This window comes from Pyrgilauda ruficollis, unplaced genomic scaffold (assembly GCF_017590135.1).
Source record: "Pyrgilauda ruficollis isolate IOZ18807 unplaced genomic scaffold, ASM1759013v1 scaffold5, whole genome shotgun sequence".
Lineage (NCBI taxonomy): Eukaryota > Metazoa > Chordata > Aves > Passeriformes > Passeridae > Pyrgilauda > Pyrgilauda ruficollis.
In genome coordinates, this window is record NW_024526599.1 from 8,982,138 (window position 1) to 9,001,382 (window position 19,245).

A 19,245-nucleotide genomic window follows, 5' to 3' on the forward strand; every position below is an offset into this window, starting at 1 on the left:
GTGTCAGTATTGTTTGTACTACCATGGCAGCTAACATTCACAGATGGTGGAGACTTTATTGTACTTAGCACTGTTGAAATTAAAAGCTAAATGATAAACCCTGCCCCAAAGAGCACACAGTCAAAACATAACACATTAAATGAAACAAAGTGGATAGTCATATATGTGGAAATTCAGGTGGCAGTATCTACAAAAGTCTCATATGACCACATTAGCACACTAGCAAGTGAAGTGTTACTGAGCCTTTGTAAACAATAAGGATATTTTGGACTGTAATGCATCACATCTTGAAACAGTTCATGGGAAGATCATCCCAGAAGGGCAGTGATTAAAAAAGCATATTTGAAATATAGCAGCTGGTTATAAGAGATACATGACTTTCTTAAAGTTGAGAGCTTCCATATTAGCAAGGAATGAGAGATAAGTTTTGATTATCGTAGACCCATAGGACTGCAAGGGATCTCAGAAAGATGTCTAATGTATTCTTAAGACAGAAACAGTTATTCCTATATCATTGCTGATATATGCTTATCTAACTTGGTTCTAAAAACCTGCAGAAATGAGTATTTCACAGCCTTTTAAGAACTGTATTGCTTCTGCATCCTTAATATAAGAATTGTAGGAAGTTTGGGCAGCATTTTTTGTCATAGCTAAACAAGGTGTTTCTTATTGCAATTTAACTTTTTCCCTATGGTCATAGAAAAGAAATTCTACTTTTTGAAGAAATATGTTGTATAGTTTGATACTGTTATTAAATCCCCCCTCCATTCTATATTCTTGTGGGCTAGAAAACACCTAATTCATTTAATCTTTCCTGGTGAATAGTGTTTTCTAGGCCTTTAATCACACTGCTCTTTGAGATTCTTTTCAGCTAGTTCACATCATTCTTGAAATTGATAGACCCAAAACTAGGGCATATTTGTCCACATGAGTTGTCACTTCTGCTGAGCCAGTGCAAGAGTACTTGTAGCCTCCTCGTCCTCTTAGGTACCTAAGCACAGTGCCTCCCTGTTTCTCAACTGCTGCCATGCTCAGCACATGGTTGGTTGGGATGATATTCCAAAAAAGAGCAAGAGCTCTTTCCACAACACAGATACCCCTTCATTGGTTCCAGTCTTTACCAGGCTTTGCGCATCTCAAGATGTCAAGTAATTCCGTATTTCCTCCAGATCTCTCGTATAATTTCCTGAAGTTGCTTGTCTTCATGGCATTTAGCAGTGCTTTCTATGACTGCAAGCTTAAAAAGTGTCTTCTCTGTCTAACTTCATGTAATATTCCAACCAACTTTATATCCCCCTTGATAGCAACTTCTCTGATTTGCTTACAGACATTTCGGAAAAATGTCAAAAGCTTTACAGCCGCATCCCTTCTTCCCATGAGAATAATTTAATCGGCTGAAGTCGTAAGCTGTAATTGTTTTTCATCATGTCTGGTTTATTTGACCTGAGTTTGATAACAGTTAAGTGTTAAAACATGGTTTAATAATATAGCTGAATCGCTAACTCACTACTTTGAAATTTTCTAATTAGTGATCATCATTTGTATGCATAAGCTGCAGATGTGAAAATAAGAATATAGTATTAAGATACTAGTGTTTGTGATTCTACTATCAAGCAGTGTACACTGGCATTTATATCAATTACAGCAAATATTTATGCATCTAGTTGATTAAGGCAAATAAAACTCTAATGGGTAACAGATTCAAAACACTCTTTGCTCAGTACTGCTTCTCTATCCTTGTGTTTCTTCCTATCAAATTGGAAGGGCCCAAAGACTCAGTCAGTGCACTTCTCTGCATGCAAAGGCAAAAAATGGTCAGCATATTGGGATGGCATCTAGTCACTATGTGTTAATAAATATTATTGAGTACAAGATCAAGCTTCTTTTTGCATAGTAGAACAAAAAAGAAGGAGCAATTATTCATTTTGTTCTGGTAGCTCAGCATGCCTTTGATCTTAATTTTTTCTCCATTGGAAGACAAACAATTTTAAAGATAAAATTCAGACGACTTATTGCAATTGCTACTGTATCCTCTTGTTTAAGTATTTGACAGATCCATTTGAGATACAGGAAAACGAAATCTCTTTCATATGCTTCTCCAAGCATTGTAGAGTGAACAGATGAATAATTTAACCTCTTTGAACTTGCCAGTATGTTAAAAAGGCATTGCAGGCAAGTCCTTAAAGTTGGTGAAAGAGGTAAATTCGTTGTCTGAGGTGCACCTTTGTAGCATACTTCAGCTGAAGAACATGTTTTAAAAGGCTCTCAATCACTCTTATAAAATGAGAAGAAACCAGAGTTGTGCTAAATAATCTGTGTGTAGGAGGGGGCTGAGTCATGTTCTCAGGAGTTAAATAACCCTGGCAGCTGGCACGGCTTCCCTGCTGGCTGTGGTGTGGCTCCTGTGTGCAGGAGGGGTGTGATCGAGGCACAGGTTGCCACAGTCTAGAGCATGGTGTGCTGACACAAACAGTGAGGGGTTTTTACATATATATATATATATATATATAAATACACTGGGATAGGCAGCTGTTAGCTGAGGAATGCTGGTTGTAGTATTGGGGTGGACATCTCCACTGATCAGATAAAGATGCAGGAGACACTTCTGCCATCACAAGAAGTCCTCTTAGGGCAGTGAATCAGAACATTTAATAACCACAATTGTATCTCAATTCCTGACAAATGGCAAATTCATCAAGCCAGGTCATAGCCAGTATTTCCTTTGTATAGATAGAGTTATATCTGTGACTGAAAGAGGTGTTTTCACCAATAAAAACACTCTGCTTCCTGAGTGAGATTCTGTTTGGAAATTTTGTGAACCTCTTTTTCTTGCTTTGTGTAACATACAGGTGGTCATACACAATCCTAGTATGCTTAGGAAATTCATTCACACCTTCATACAGTCAGTGTCATGGCAAGCTGATGTCGTGGTCTATGATTTTTATATTGTCACATTTTCAAGGGTGCAGCTTTTTTAAAAAAGGACAACATTGACCCTGCCTGATTCTCTCTTCCTTTGTGTCAAGAGTATTTTTGACATTAGTTGTGAAATAGTACTACTTAAAAGAATTAAAAGAGTTTATTGTTTCATTCATTTCACTTTCTCTGTCATTTTTTCTCATTGCTCACTATCATTGATCAGCTAGACTGATTAAATGGAATTAGAGATTCATAAATAGTTACTGTCTCCAAATGCTGTCTGGTGCAATAAAGATTAAAGAGATGAGCTTTAAAACCTGCCAGTTGATTCAATTTAAGGGGTGTGACAAGTGCTCGTACAGCAGAGAGATCTTGTTTTTTTTTTTGTCAAACACACCTGGGGTCAAACCCATAATATTACAAATTAATGTACTTCATAGATTTTTTTAAATTTTAGTTTTCCTTATTCTTTGTCTCTGCAATTGTTGCAGTAAATTGTTGTAACCTAATTGGATGTATCTGGTGTTCTTGACAAGACATTGAACCTAAAAAATCCTAATGACCCTTTGTAAGTGTGAACTGCTGCTGTTATTTTAAGACTCAGTGTTAATTCTGTTTTCCTTGGCATGTAAAGAAACACTAAATAAATGTTTTTATATTTTCTAGGGAGTACTTGAGATCTGTCAAGTAACCAGTGTAAGGGAACTCTCACCCTCTGGCTGCTTACTTTTTAGGAGCAGGTTAGCATTAAAAAAATAATTCCCAATATGTTGGGGTTTAGATGTACAGTGTTAGACAACCTAGAGGAATATTATGTAAAAGATTGCAGTTTCTTTCTTCTGAAAAAATGCCTTCTTTAAGATCTGTTAGATGAGGTGTCTTAAGTCATTAAACACATTTGAGAATGCTCAATCTTTCTTTTTCATTACTATAAGAGTAAAATGTCAAATTATTTTATCGGACACCTAAAAATCTATCTCATTTATGAAATACCACTAAAAGCTTTCAGAGGTGAGCTAAAACACAGTCTTAAAAAGTTAAAATTTCATTTGGTCCAAAAGAAGTAAGAAGGACAGGAAGAGAAACTGTAGTTAAAATTTTGTTTTATTATTTTGCCCTTGTTATCAATACTGTCAATAAAACCAAAGCAGGAGATGTCACAGAAGGTACTAATTATAATAATTTCTTTTTCAGTTTTTCCTTTATATCTGTTCGTCTCCAAAGTATCACTGTGAAAAAAACTATATTCAATATATAGAGAAATTTTTTGGTCACTGTATGTCTCTTTTCTAGCTGAAGCACGTAATGTATATGAAGTCAATAAAATAGGCATGTTAAAACCATTGAAATTGTGTTAAATAGTCTATGACTTTAGGTCTCAATAGCCTATTGATTTGTTTTAAGCCATAAATAATCATTAATGTTCTTTAGTTCAGCGTTACAATTTTTCTCTGCAGAGTTGCCACACAGTGGCAAACATGAAGGCTCTGCACAAGTGTTTAAACTGTTTTAAACAAAAGGATTCTTTCTGCCTTTTCACAATTATATGTTATGCTTATCCTAACTCTATTCTCATCAATCCCTTGCTCTGCCATCATGTGTTCTATTAAGATCGTAAAGGCTTTTAACTACAAATTAAATTCCAGGACTTAAACAAATGTGTTTAAATGTGTTGTCTATTCAAGGTGATTTTGCAGGATTATAGGTGAATGGAAAACTAAATAGGTTAACATTGGTTGCATGGTTGGAAGTGTTGTGGTAGATGGATTGGACTCAAGCTGTGACTGAAAGTGCAGTATCATGGGCTTATTCTGCAACCTGTCGTTATTAACATTTCCATCCATGACCCACAAGGAGATGAGGGTGCATGCTGCCATCAGAGCATTGCTTATTTTTATTCTTTGCTGAAAGCAAGTTCCTGTGTCATTCTATAGAATGACTGAATAGACTGTCATGACAATGAGAATTGTTGATCAAAGTTAGCATCTTTTAAGATCTTAAATAATATAAAAAAAGCCCCACTCATGTATTTTGAATGATCAACTGTTCGTGTAGAAAATTTAGTTTGTGAGACATCCGAAATTACATTGTGCATTTAACTGTTGAATCTTTATATACTATTTGCTCGAGTTTTAACTGAATTTGCTATGTGGTTAGTAGACATATATATGAAAACTTTCATCTGTGTTTGTATTTCAATTACAGATGCTGTTCTTATGTGGGTCGAAGGGGAAATGGTCCTCAAGCTATATCTATTGGCAAGAACTGTGATAAATTTGGCATAGTTGTCCATGAGTTGGGTCACGTGATAGGTTTTTGGCATGAACATACACGACCAGACCGTGATGACCATGTCGCCATCATTAGAGAGAACATCCAGCCTGGTGAGATATTCTGACAAATGTTTTGGAAAGAAAAATTCATGTGTTTGTTTTTGGTGTTTCCTTCATCTGCTCAACTCTGTTGGAACTGAGTGCTGAATAGCAGAAAGAGCAATTATACCTGCTATTCTCCTTACCTTGACTGATCTCAAATTGATTGGCAAAATACTGAAATTATAGTATAATCTTTGCCAAAGGTCTGGCCAAGTATCAAGCCATTAAAATAGAAGGCTAGAAGGAGCAAAGTAACAATTATGCTCAAAAACTTTGAAAGAAACCACTGCTCTTAAGGCTGTTTCAAAGTCATATTTCTGTGCTTGAGGAAGGGCATTTCTCTTGCAGGCTTTAGGGAATGATAAATAGAAATATGTCTGTAGCTGCTCAAGAGGCTTTGACCTGGGTTGGGAAGGTGAAGGACTTTCAATTTGTGGCAGACAGGCACACATCCTGCAGTTTACACGTTGTTCACCTCACTCGCTACAGAACATGCAGATTTAGTCAGTGACCTTGTTGTTGTTGAGATAAAGCATCTGAGGAACTTGAGAACTTTAAACTGTGACTGTCAGCTCTTTGCCACCCGAGCTGTTTGTGCCCTTGCTTGTGTTGGGTAGATAAGATAGGAGGGAAGTTGGTGTGTTTAATTTTTAATGTTCATAAGTGTGTATGGTCTTTGCCACACACTTATTTTGACTTACAGGAATTCTGTGCTCAACAAAGGTGAAATCAGAAATTGTCTAATGATAGCTTGGAGTATTCTGTTTTTTTAGAAAATATTTTCAAGTATTTGCGATACGATGCATCTTTGCCACTTCATCTAGGACTTGGAAGGAGACTGGCAGCTGATACACACTCCTTTAAGTCTCTAAAGTCCTGAAATGGCATGCATGTTTGAGCCTTGTCTCACTGTAATATTGACTTGTGCAGATGCCATAAGAGCTCCTCCCCTTTTCTTTTACTATGATGAGAGAATCAGCTGGATCGCCATCCTCAGCAGCATGCTCTCCCTTCCAGTTGTCTCTGGTTTCTGACTGAAACTACTGCTTGTGGTGTGGCATGAGCTTGAGGATCACTAAATGGGATCAGGAAGCCATGACCACTGACACATTTGGTTTTTGTTATATTATACAGCTTATGTTGGTTAAAATGTTAACTTCAATGCAGGGTCTATTTGCAAGACTCCAGTGGGAATATGAACTGGAGTAAGGGGTGCTTTGTATTGCTGATGTACTGATTAGGTCAAAGAACTTAGGGTATGGAATTAAGAACTGAATATAATTCCTTTTCTCCTGTTCTGCTTTTGTTAATTTGCAACAGCTGGATCTTGCAAATGTGACTTTGTAGTGTCTGCATTACATGAAGCTTCACAGAGAAAGCTTCAGACTTTGCTGAAGCCGAGTCTCCAGTATCCAGTAGTTTAGTGCTGGATTTAGTATCCAGTTAGACTGTTATTATCCAGTCTAATGAATGAGGACAGTTCTTCTGGAGTCATTACTGTCAAAATGATTTCTTTTAGGAATTAGAATCAAACCAGAAATTTGTATGGACTGTACATGAAGCACATCATGATGTGTGGGGCCTTAATGTGTTAGTTGCATGAAACTGGTCTTTCTAAATCCAAATATACAAATTTGATGTGTGTTTCAGAAGATGTCTGCCCTATCAGTTAAGAGGGCATAATAAAATCACACACTTCCTCACAAATTGCAAAGATTCATAAATGTCAGTGAGTAATTAGGTTAGGATCTTTGTTGGTTTTCTTTTTGTATTTGGTTTTTATCTTTACAGAAAAATATATTAAAGAATCTATAATTATCAATCATTTGTAGGTCAGGAGTATAACTTTTTGAAGATGGAGCCTGGAGAGGTGAACTCCCTGGGGGAACCATATGACTTTGACAGTATTATGCACTATGCCAGGAACACCTTCTCAAGGTTGGAGTCTCAGGTTATACCTTTTGACTTTTAATTCTCTTCCTGTCTGTGAATGCTAAGAACTTTGCTTTTTGAAGTATTTTTAAATCCCTTAAAATGTCCCTTGCGATATAATATTCCTACAGCAGTCAAAGCACAGCTTGATTATTTTAAGTCAAAATAATTTAATTATATTTGAAAATGCATTTCTCTTCTGTTCAGTTTCAAAGCAGCCTTTTGATCTTGCCTCGGTTCTTTAGATTTTCAGACAAGATAAACTGGAAACATCATTTTATATGATACTCACTTTCTTTTTGTGTCCACAAAAATTTGAATTTAGAAAAATCAAATGAGTGAAACAGCTAGGAATGTTATGTGTAACATGATCTGTTTTCTAAAAGAAAAATAAATCTCCTTTGATGCATAGAGTTTCATAACTATGGATTATGCAGGTAGAGCACAGGTTATTTTGACACATACCACAAGCCACAGCCAAGTCCTTTTGCTAAGGACTGCAGTCAAGCCTTTATAACAGAGGCTGCAGCCTCCTCTTTATATTTGTACAGATTGTTACTGTCATCAAAACCTTATAGTAAAGACTTCTGCTGGTTTTGCTCTGTCCTGTTGCAGGCTGATCCTTTCTCAGCTCCTTAGTAACTCAGTGGCTTCTCTCTGAAAAGGTGCAGAGTTGTGGGGAGCTGAACAATGAGCTGGTCCCATAGGTCAGCCCTACCCTGGAGAAGAAGTGAAGGAGGCATTCATCCAGTCTCCTTTTACATTTCATCAGCTAATTAGTCTCCAAAAATACCAGAGTAATGTAAAATTAAAAGAAACCTCCCAAAAATACCCAACAAAAAGTTTTAGTTTAGAAAGATATATGCTTGGGTGGGGTGTTTTTTGTTGGGTTGGGGTGTTTTTTTTTTTTTTTTTTTTTTGTGTGTGGGGTTTTTTTTTTTTTTTTTTTTTTTTTTTTTGTTGGTTTGGTTTGGTTTTTTTGAAAATATTTTTCCAATTCATGCATTTTAAGGCAAAAAATACTAGACAATCTGACACTTCGAAATAAACTGAGGGCCGCTAAAACCTCACCAGCCTTTGCAAATTTGTTTGGCTTGTTCTCTCAATATAAATTCTATTATTATATAAAAATCCAACCAAAAGCTCTATTACTCAGCATACACATAATTCACCCCTGGAAGAACATGGGAATTAGCCACATGAGGTAGCTATTAGTCACATTGCTTAATCCAGTTACACATACCATTACCTTAAGGAAGAGATTATAAGAACCTGTATAAAATAGAGTAATTGAACAAGACAGAACCCCCCCGAGTCCTAAGGCAATGACAACATCAAGGTAATTTCATTTATTTGCCCTGATTTCACCACTTTCCAAGCTGGCAAAAACTGATAGTGCCATGAATAGGCATGCCCTGCCCCAAGGTACAAGGGCTTGTTACTTCATACTGTCTAAAAATAGCCAGCAGAGCCCTGAGGTTGGGTATTGATTTGCACTAATTCATCCTGCAAGCGTGAGTGATGCCCAGTGAGGCATATTACCAGCTGTTTGTTGGACTTTGCTCACCCAGATAAGTAGTAGGAATCACAAAACATCATAAGTTCTTGTCATGCACAATGATTTTGTTCATGCTGTATTTAAACTTACAGTATGTTCCTTTATTAAAGTGCTAAGGCATTCAAGAGAGGATTGTTTTCCATGTTTTTCAATGTACGAAAAGCATCAGTTTGATGTTGTGCTGAAATTGAATGGAAAATAGAATTATAATTTACAGATGCCATCACTTTCTAAAGAATAATGTGCCTTTGTTCTAGAAAATTATTAATGCCATATGTAGTTTATTTCAATGTTTAGGGTAACATCCTGAGATCATTCTGTCTTTACAAAATTTCTAGTGATGCCTCAAAAAATCTGACTGGATAAAGAGAGCAATATGTATCTGCAATACTCAAAATGGTTCATCAATTATAATTTAAAAACAAGTATGTGTTTATAAATAGTATTCCTAACTACAAGGATCCTTACCATTCATTAATTTTTGGACCTATGTTATGTCTGAAAGTACTGGTTTTACTTTTCAATAAAACCCCTGCAAGTACACAAGTGATGATAAAAAAATTAAATAAAAATAAAACTATAGAAATGTATTCTTCTGGTAACTGCTATTTTATCGGGTTTGAAGGCTTTTAAATTCTGACACGTGGTAACAGAATGTAGTTTTGTACCTTACTCTATTAAAATTTATTTGAGAATGGCAAAATGTTTTAGACCATATTTAAAATCTGGGAAATTTTGAATAAACTGCACATTTGGAACAAGTGTACTTCTCTATGATGTCTTGTCATTTAAGGTTAATGTCACTAAAATCACATATGGTAAGTTGATATATTTTATTGTGATGCAAGTAAAGGCTGGCAAGTAAGCATTTCTGTTTTGCAAGTGTCAGCAGCTAGCATGGAGTTAAATGTCTTACAAATCTTGACAGAATCATGATTGCCAAGTGTATTTGACTACCTGCTCTCACATGTAAGTCAGACTATAGGATTTCATATAAAATCTTTGTTAGAAACAGGAGCTTTGTTATTAAGAATTTTGTGCTAGAGATTAAATTATGTATTTTAATGAAATTTGATATTTTTTTTCCAATATGCAGTAGCTTAATGGCAGTGTCTTTTCCTTGTGTAGTCTTAATAGCAGTTAGACATTATCTTCCTCTTTTTTAGCAGAAATATAAAAGCTGATATGTTAATTGATGTACTGAGAGAAGATTCTTTTTTGGTAACTTTATGCAAAGTTTGCCAACGTGAGGAATTTTATGGCATGTTGTCTGTTTAAAGTTCTGTATCTTACCCTCTTATTTATGCCAAATGTAACAACTAGATTTACAAAACAGGTATACATTCATGGAACTCAGACAGTTTTATGAGAGAAACCTGATAGGGGTTTTTGGGGTCTATTTTTATTTTTATTTTTTTTAGGGGCATGTTTCTGGATACCATTCTCCCTTCCCGTGATGACAATGGTATACGACCTGCCATTGGCCAGCGTACCCGGCTAAGTAAAGGAGATATTGCACAGGCAAGAAAGCTGTATAGATGTCCAGGTATTGCATATTGCACCACAAACAAACAAAAACCACATACTAGCAACTGTTTGACTTGTTGTTCAAGAGGAATGATAAACTTTTTGAGTCAGCTGCTCAGTATTCTCTTTGTGTGTTGGCAACTGACATAGGCTGCTGAGGAATCAAATCATAAAAAAAAAATCTTATGGATAAGGTCACTGGAATGCAAAGCACCTAAGGACAGATGAACTGTATGAAACAACATGACATTTCAATCTGCTTTTCTTAGCTGTTCAACAACTAGAAAAATATGTTTAATATCACTTCTGGTTTGCATACTGGCTGGAATCTTTTATTTGAATTCGAGCTGAGTGCAGAAGGAGCAAAATGAATTATTGTACTTGGCTGTGAATCCATTATGTTTTTTAAAAATGTATCAATGAAAAAAGTGAGGACAACCAAATTGTAAACTCTTTTGTGGATGAGATGCTTAGATCTTTCTACAAAATTTCTGTAGTTTTAACAGATACATTTAAAATTTAAATATCTTCTGCCTAATTCTGTCATCCTATAATTTGAATGCATATTAATTTTTTATCTCAAAATAGTGTGGTTGAGTTGCTGTCTGTCTCAGAGACATCAGTGGCAAGCCTGGAGTAACCCAGAGTCAACCCTATGGTTCATGTTGTTCTCTAATGCTCTTTCTCCACTGAGTGCTGCCAGAATGGTGGAGATCTCAAAGGAAAATGTTTTAATCTCCTTGCTCTAATTACTGCTGATACCACTGTTAACCTTTGGTGTCAACCAAAGAAATTCAGAAGTGCCATCTCTCAGTCAGAATTTACCAGCAAGATCCTTGTGGGAGGCTGGACATCCCAGCTCTGTGCCACTTAGGTTTACAGCCGTACTGCTCATGGGAACGAATGACATCTCAGGAACTGTTTTAACTTAGATACATTGCCACTTTTAACCAACTGATCAACACAAAAGGACTAAAGAAAGCAATCTGTGTTAAAGCAATGGAGTTGCTTCAAGTTTCTAGCAGCAGCACTGAGATCTACTGAAGATCTGGGGATTCTGATGTGCACTTGGTGTACACTGTACAGTGTACACCAAATGTGCTGTGAGTATGCTGAATCATACTCTTGTATATACTGAGAACAGGCACAGAGATTCTGGGCCTGCCAGAGCAGAAACCACTTAAACACCTTTTCTTTAACAACTGTTCCTTTGGGAACAATTTCTGCTCTTTCCTTTTGGTACAGAAAGTACTTTAATAATGACACACTTGGCAGCAGTATTTCTAATGAAAGCATACAGAGAGCAACAACTTCATGAACACAAAGAATACATATATATATTTTTATAAAAGACAGGTTTTGGAGGAAAATATATAAAAGTAAAACTGCTGGGTATGTAGGTAGCATCTTGTGATATATTGACTTAAGAAAAAAACAGGAAAGAAATTATAAACTAGTCAATTTAGTATGTATATAATACTCTAATACGCAGTTTCAAAACTGTAAAAGATGCAATATCCATTTAGAGCTAATGTTCAAACAGGTTCTGGGTATTCAAATTCTGAACAGTTGCTCAGAGAAAATATCCTTTTCATATATGTCATAAAAATGTACTGAGGGTTATAATTTCTTTCAATGTCATGAAAGTCTTGTTGAAAGTTCATTTCACAGTATTGTAAAACCACTGTGGTTGTTCAGTAGCAGTTTGCACTTGAAAAGTAAGATATTTTTTGCAGCACCAGTGAACATGGGTCACATGAACAACAAAAATGAATAGTGGTTGAAGGATTACGCTCCTTTTTTGGCACCCAGCTTTGCAAAATTTGGGATAAAATGTATTGGCTTTCCAGCCTTACTTAGATGAGCCATGCCATAAAAGAAAGTGAGTTTTAAGAGAAAGAAAGAAAAAAGCAGAAGTTTTTTCTACAAATGTTAAATAGCATACTATTTAAAATGTTATTTTTTCAGTTAATATTTTTAATAGAAGCTGCATAGCTGAATAACACAACCCAGATGAAATCAAATAAAGGAAGCAAATATCTGAAAATTGTACAGTACTTCTAATTTTCCAGCAAATAGTGAAACTGAAAATTCAGACAGACATAAAGCTTTTGGTTTTATGCAAAGAATCAAGTGCTCATTGTAGTTCATAGCAATAAAATCCCTGATACTGTGTTGGTTTTGGAGGTATGTTTTATTTCCTATTTCAGACAAAAGGTATTAACGAAATCAAATAAAGGAAGCAAATCTCTGAAAATTGTACAGTACTTCTAATAAATTTTCCAGTAAATAGTGAAACTGAAAATTCAGACAGACATAAAGCTTTTGGTTTTATGCAAAGAATCAAGTGCTCATTGTAGTTCATAGCAATAAAATCCCTGATACTGTGTTGGTTTTGGAGGTATGTTTTATTTCCTATTTCAGACAAAAGGTATTAATTGTGATGCCTGCTTATGATAAAACAGCCTTGAATATTTCAATCCTTAATATCTGCATTGTTTCATGCGGTCATAAGTGCTGCCTTAAATACAATGCAATGAAAATGCAAAAAACAATGACTTAATCAGCATTTTCCAGAGACCCACATTTCTATGATAAAGGATTTTATAGTATTGTGTGTGTTGTGTTTGGAGTTCTAACTATTTCTGCAGACAGTTGTAGGCCCAAGTCCTTTTCTGGGGCCCATGAACATGAAGTTGAGCTCAGGGTTGGTGGAAAATACAGGTGATCCTCACAGCAGGGAAGAAGCTGAGCCTTCCAGGGTGTTTTAGATAGTCAGGACATGCAGGGTGATTATTCAGGAAGGTGCTTACTGACCAAGAAACAGTTTTGAGACTGGTGAAGCCAGAGTGAGATTTGATAACCTGCCTTTCAGCAGCAGGGTAAGTGCCAGGTCTCTAAAATGTAGCAACAGCAATTTTGGTTTGTTTTTAACTTTTCCTTAGGCTTTTTATGAAACAAAAACGTAATTGCTGTTAGGGATCTGTTACATTTTAAAACCGAATTATATTGTTATGTGATGGAATAATAAGGGGAAAGAAAACAGCTAAGTTGAAATCCTTCCTCTGCCAATCTGATTTTGAATTTTGAGTATCTTGGTATTTGAGAATAAAACTTGAAGTTCAAGGTTGGATGTATTACAGCGGTTTTCAGATAGTCCAGTTGAGTGATAAAATGTGTTTTCTTCTAGCTGTTAAAATTTCAACACAAGTTTGCCTTTATAGTTTTATATAGAAATTGTAGTTAATGTTTATGTGTAGCTTAATAGGAGCAGAAGAATAAGAAAGGAAAATTATGGAGAAAGATACTATATGCCAAAAGAAGAAAAAAAAGTGTGTAGAGTGGGACTACATAATGGATAGGAAAGTCTCAGACTGGTGGGAGAAATCTGTTTAGAGGAAGAGAAGGTGGATGGACGAAGTTGAGCAAATTTACAGATTGCCTGAGTCTGTGACGGTGTGTGTGGAAAAGAGCAGATGAAGGCTGAAGCCTGTCTCTTTTTTGTACTGTTCTCACTGTTCCTCAGGCTTAACTTGCTGCCATCCCTATTAGATTTGAAAAGAATGTCCACCTTCAAAAGTCAGCCTTTTTTACTGTATAGGGAGAATTAGGGTTTTTAGATTAAGACAGTTGCCTTATAATTGTCCTATAGATTCCTTATAAAGAGGAATCAAGTCAATAGTAAGACCCTGAGTTGCAGTAAACTGAATTAAGTTTTTGATTTGACAAGAACATGATCAGCAGTAGATATTTTTAGGGCTCTGTGGTGGCTTTTTATGCTATATATGTATAGTTGTACAGACCTGTGTCTAAGTGTTAAAGAACATAAAGAAAAAGGGTAAACTCAAATTAGCCATAAGTGATATTATGCTCTTGCTAGTGCTATGTACAAGGGAATGAGACTTGGTTCCCTAAGTGTTCTGGAGGATCTGGGCTTCATCATTTGCAGATTTCACAGTAATCCTTGATGGGACTTGACTGTGTGTGTAGGCCAGCTCAGAGAGGTGTCATACGCAGGCTGGATAATTAAACACTGCTGCAGAGTACAGTGGAGGGAATTGCTTTGTGTAAGCACATAATCTACCTGCTGCCTACACCCAAAGGTAATCTTTACAAGGAGAAACAAAAATAGTTTCCCTCTCCTAACCACGGAAAGTGTTATTAGATGTCTAACCTTCTCAAGCTGTAAAGCAGAAGAGAGTGGCTTTTATGGCTAGAGTATGTGTGTGGGGAAAGCTAAAGTGGCATTTCTGCAAGTGGTCTAGCCTAGTAAAATTGATATAAGGCATGATGTTTGAAAGGAGGGAAAAAACATCAGAGAAAACCTTGGCAAATGTTAATGATTAACAAAGGAATAAAAATGTACAAATGCTTTTTAAAACATTGTAAAGCATTACTATTTAAAGCATATAAGATTGAAGTTGTAATTGATATCTTCTGACTTGGAATGTACTAAAATAAGTATGAAATGAAATTTCAATAAGTGGCCCTTACCACTCATTTTCCTTCCACATTTCTTTCCCAAAGTGGATTTCATTACTCATGGACCATTATAAAGTAAAAAAAAAATTGTAATATTCTGTCTTATAAGCCTAGTCATGACTACTGCAGTTACTACAGTCCAAATACAAAGAAAACTTTACATTCTCTAGTGATAGAACTTTAACAGTTTCCCGTTGCCTAGAAATGTGCTTTTCAACAAGAAATCCCCAAATATTGCCCTGTCTACTACTACTTTGGAAGACAGCCTAGAGCTCAGATCCCACAGAAGATTAATTCAACTATTGATTGATATGAGCTGTTCCTGTTATAGCTCACTTGAGTAATCAAGAATTTACAATTAAAAGATAAATATGGCAAAACACATGAAACCCAAGTGCATTTTGTAAATTCTGATGGTGTTAATTCTTAGTAGAAGCTATCTACTTACAAGTTTTCTTATGCTTCTGTTAAATTTAGAGATATTTCTGAAAATAGTTTTAATTTGTTAGAAATCTCCCAGGAATTTAATAAGGATAGAAGGTAAATTTTCATATTAAATGGCTTTATTCTGTAATTCCTGGGGGGCAAAAGGTGTTCCATGACTCCTTTTGCAGCTTAAAAGCCATTGTTTTAGGTCAATACCCATCTTCTGTATATGGAGCATGGAGTGTTCCAACGTAGACTTAATGAAACCATGGATGAGAGGAAGAATAACAGAGGGCTCTAAAAGGGGTGAGAGGAATCCTTGGATTCTTATGGATGTCTCATCTTAAGGCCCTACTGTCATCTACTCCAATAATTTCACAGTTGGCTTTTTCTGAAGTGCTTTACTTATGTACTGTAAGCTATGACATAGTTCGCCAGCTCTGGGTAATCCAGTACAGGACTCTGCAACTTAAATGACTTTGCATTCATTGTTGTACTAAACATAAATTGTGATTAATGACAGATATAGCCTTTTCATTGAAAGGGCTTTGGGCAGAAATGTCACTTGCTGCGGCTGCCTGCAATTTTTAAGATAAAACTACATTTTTTAAATGCAGGGAGGAAAATATTTTTTTTCGTGTTTAATTCCTAAAGGGCACAGTGATGGTGGCTTCAGCTGTTGCACTTCTTGGGAGTCATGCCACTCTTTGTCTTCTCTTCTCTTCTCATCATGATAACCATTTGAGTGTCGGAGAGCATATTTGATGCATTGAAAATAATTTACACTTGATATAACAGTGTAGTTGTCCAATCACATCTTAGATACATTTTAACAAAACAGCTTTACATCTGTATTGTCTATCTTTGTCACAGGCAATCCTTTCCTTTGTCCTCCTTTATTTAAAAATTTTCCAGAACATTTATGATTCATCGATATTTTGATGACATGGTTGTTCACCTGCTGGCAGTGGTAATTTGAAAGCACTGCAGATCTGATTACACTGTTAGTCATGAGATAATATCAAATTCATATCTTGTATCACACCTGCAAAATCAGGGGTGAAAAAATTTGATTAAGGTCAAAAAAGATGACTGACTAAGGTGCAACACCCTACCAAAATCAGTTTTAATGGTGGAGAATGGCAGTAACTTTCAATGTTATATTTTAGTGTGATGATGATTTATTAGCCAGCATTTAGCAGCATGATTGACAGGTGAGAGAAAAGTGCTAAAAGCTTCAGTAATAAAGAATATAAAAGCCTTTGGTATTTTAAGACTTTAAATTTGCTTTGCTTTTATTACTCATCTCTACAAATCACTCTTGCTAAGAGACTTCATCAAATACAGGATTTAGTTTTCTATACCAACATAAATGAGTTTAGGTCAGATCAGTTTTTCATGTGGGTAAAGGACTAAATTAAATGAAACCACTGAAAAAAATTCAGTGTGATGCAAGTCATGTGTGCTAGCATTTCTTTTAGTTCTTAAAGGATGTGTAACTTTTTTTTTTTTAATTACCAAAAGAGTTCTATGTATAATATTGCAGTTGATTGACAGCAATGATATTTTTAAGTCTGCCATAATTTTGGTTATGTCAGCAGACAACACACAAGTGAAATAGTTCATGGAATAAAAACATCCTGCATAAAAGGGAATGAATGTCAGACTGGTTTAAAATCATGGCTTTTAATAAATTGTAAACTAACTAGTTTATTTTCCATTCTGCATCTGCAGTGAGTTAAATGTATTGTGAGTAGATATTGGAAAGATGCATTTTTCTCTGCTAGGCACATTAAATTTTATGTTTTTACTGTAATTGTTTCTTTCAGCCTGTGGAGAAACACTGCAGGAATCTACAGGCAACTTTTCTTCTCCTGGGTTTCCAAATGGTTATCCTTCCTACACACACTGCATATGGAGAATCTCTGTGACCCCGGGAGAGAAGGTATTTTAACATTCCTTTAGCTAGACACAGATACTATTTTCAAAGTAATTATTTAGCTTTTTGTTTAAGTTTAAAAGATGCATATTAATTGAAAATAATGGTGTGTCATAAAAAATGGGACCATGGACTATGTACTATTGACTTTATTTTGATCTGTGGCATCAGAATCACATCATCAATTCAATGGATGTATTTGTGAAATAAAGACATAATTTCAATCTGCTGTATGCTTGCACCATGAACTCCCTTTAAAGCTGGCTCCCAGTTCAATTTATGGTTCAATATAAGAGTAGAAGAAGTGATTCAGATCCTGAATGATCCGTTTTCCAACATGGGCTGGGGCAAGCTGACTGAGTTGTATGGGGCTGTTAGCTGGGCTGTGGCTAAGAAAGTTCTTAGTGTGCTCAATAAGATGTTTCTAAAATGAAACCACAATAACATGAGTAAAGAATATGTCATTGTAGGTGTTCCTTGGTATTGGTCCTAGTGCATACATAGAGTTTTACTTTCTGGGGGTCAGTTTTACGGGAAAAAAGTGGGCTCAGTGAGAGCAGTTTGGAGAGAGAAGTGTGCCAAGTGTGCCATCCTAGTGAAAGTAAAACCTGTGTTTTACTTGTTTCCTTCTTGTGTGCACCTTCTGAATGTGGTCGCTAAATCTCATTTTAAATTATTGGCTCAAATATCGGGCTGCTTCAAAACATATAAGGATAGAGGGAGTGATAAAAAGCTTCATCTGAGACAAAGTATGCAGAAAAAAGGATGTGAGTTTCCTTACGTGAAGCAGTGGCTAGTATCAAGCAGTCAAGTACTAAAGACAAAAATACAGAATCCAAAGACTAAAATATAGAATTTAACAGATTCAGTACTGGCAAGTTCAAATAGGAAGACCCAGCATTTGCCCCCAGATAGTTCAGTAATTTGTCACAGAAATCTCCCACTGTGTATGAACTGGACATTCTTTTCTCCTGATTTTATTACTTTGTTCCATGTTTCTTTCAGGCCAGGGTCCTGGTAGACAGCAAGAATATATACTCTTGTTGTTCTAATAGCTCCTGAGGAGCTGTAAGGGCATTTGCTACTGTGGGGAATGAAAGAAAAGTCATTTGGAGAGTGTTTGCCCTCCTCTGGGCAAGAGCCAGAGAGAGGAGGAAAACTAAACACTCTCTGCTGGGAGGAAAAGGTTGGCTCAGCAGGTTGTCGGGGAAAAAATGAAGAGATGAATCAGAGAATGTTTGTGCAAAAAATGAAAATTATTCTAGATAGTAAATTTATGTCCCCATTATTTGTGTTGCATTTTAGACATGATTGTGATAACATCAAAAACGGCTTATGTTTTTTTCCACAGTTCCATTTAAAAAAACATTAAAAAAGTGTGTTCATCTACAATTATTTTCTCTTGAAAAAAATTCTAATGTCTGAGTTAATGTTGATGTTTAAGTATTTATAGCATACTCCAACTTTGTGTAAGCCTATCTATAGGCACCAGTGTAATATTAATTTGTTTGTAATATGACCAAAAAAAATAGTCTTGAGTTTGTAACCACCACTGAAACTGCATTATACTGGACAAAGTCTTAATGGGGGAAAGCCTCTATGTTGAAGTCAGCAACGTGAGAGGACTGGCTCCTTTCCCAATTTACTCCTTTACCTTTTACTTTTGAGACTTAAGACTACATGGTGAACTGTAGCTGTAAAAGCTGTACTTGCTATATCTATACACAGAAAATCTTGGAGGATGGTGTTATTAATTCTGTATGCCCCCAGCCAGGGAGAATCCTGCCTTCTGGTGTGTAGAAATTTTATTGGCATAGGGAGAGTTGCAGCTGTGCCAGTGTTTTATTTGAATCTGCCTTTTTGAATAGGTTACACTACTTTTCAGTTTTCCTTAATGTTTTACATGAAAGATAAAATAGACCAGAAAAATCATTGATTGATATGGGTAAAAAAATGCCACCTGCAAAAATGTTGGTTTGTATTACTGGTATTTGTTGTACATTTTGTGCTTTCTTATCTCAGGCAGTAGGAGTATGGTATATTCTCTTGGAAGCTGCAGTTGTACAATCAAATGTGCTGTGTAATCA

General features: G+C 35.8%; 1 protein-coding gene across 1 annotated transcript in view; it reads left to right on the forward strand.

Moving 5' to 3' along the window:
- TLL1 (tolloid like 1) overlaps positions 1 to 19,245 on the forward strand; it is a 124,478-nt gene that overhangs the window by 64,299 nt on the left and 40,934 nt on the right. The window contains exons 6-9 of the mRNA XM_041479907.1: positions 5,125 to 5,303; positions 7,127 to 7,232; positions 10,206 to 10,330; positions 17,049 to 17,164. Coding sequence (XP_041335841.1) covers positions 5,125 to 5,303; positions 7,127 to 7,232; positions 10,206 to 10,330; positions 17,049 to 17,164 — 526 coding nt within the window. The remainder of the gene's footprint in view (positions 1 to 5,124; positions 5,304 to 7,126; positions 7,233 to 10,205; positions 10,331 to 17,048; positions 17,165 to 19,245) is intronic.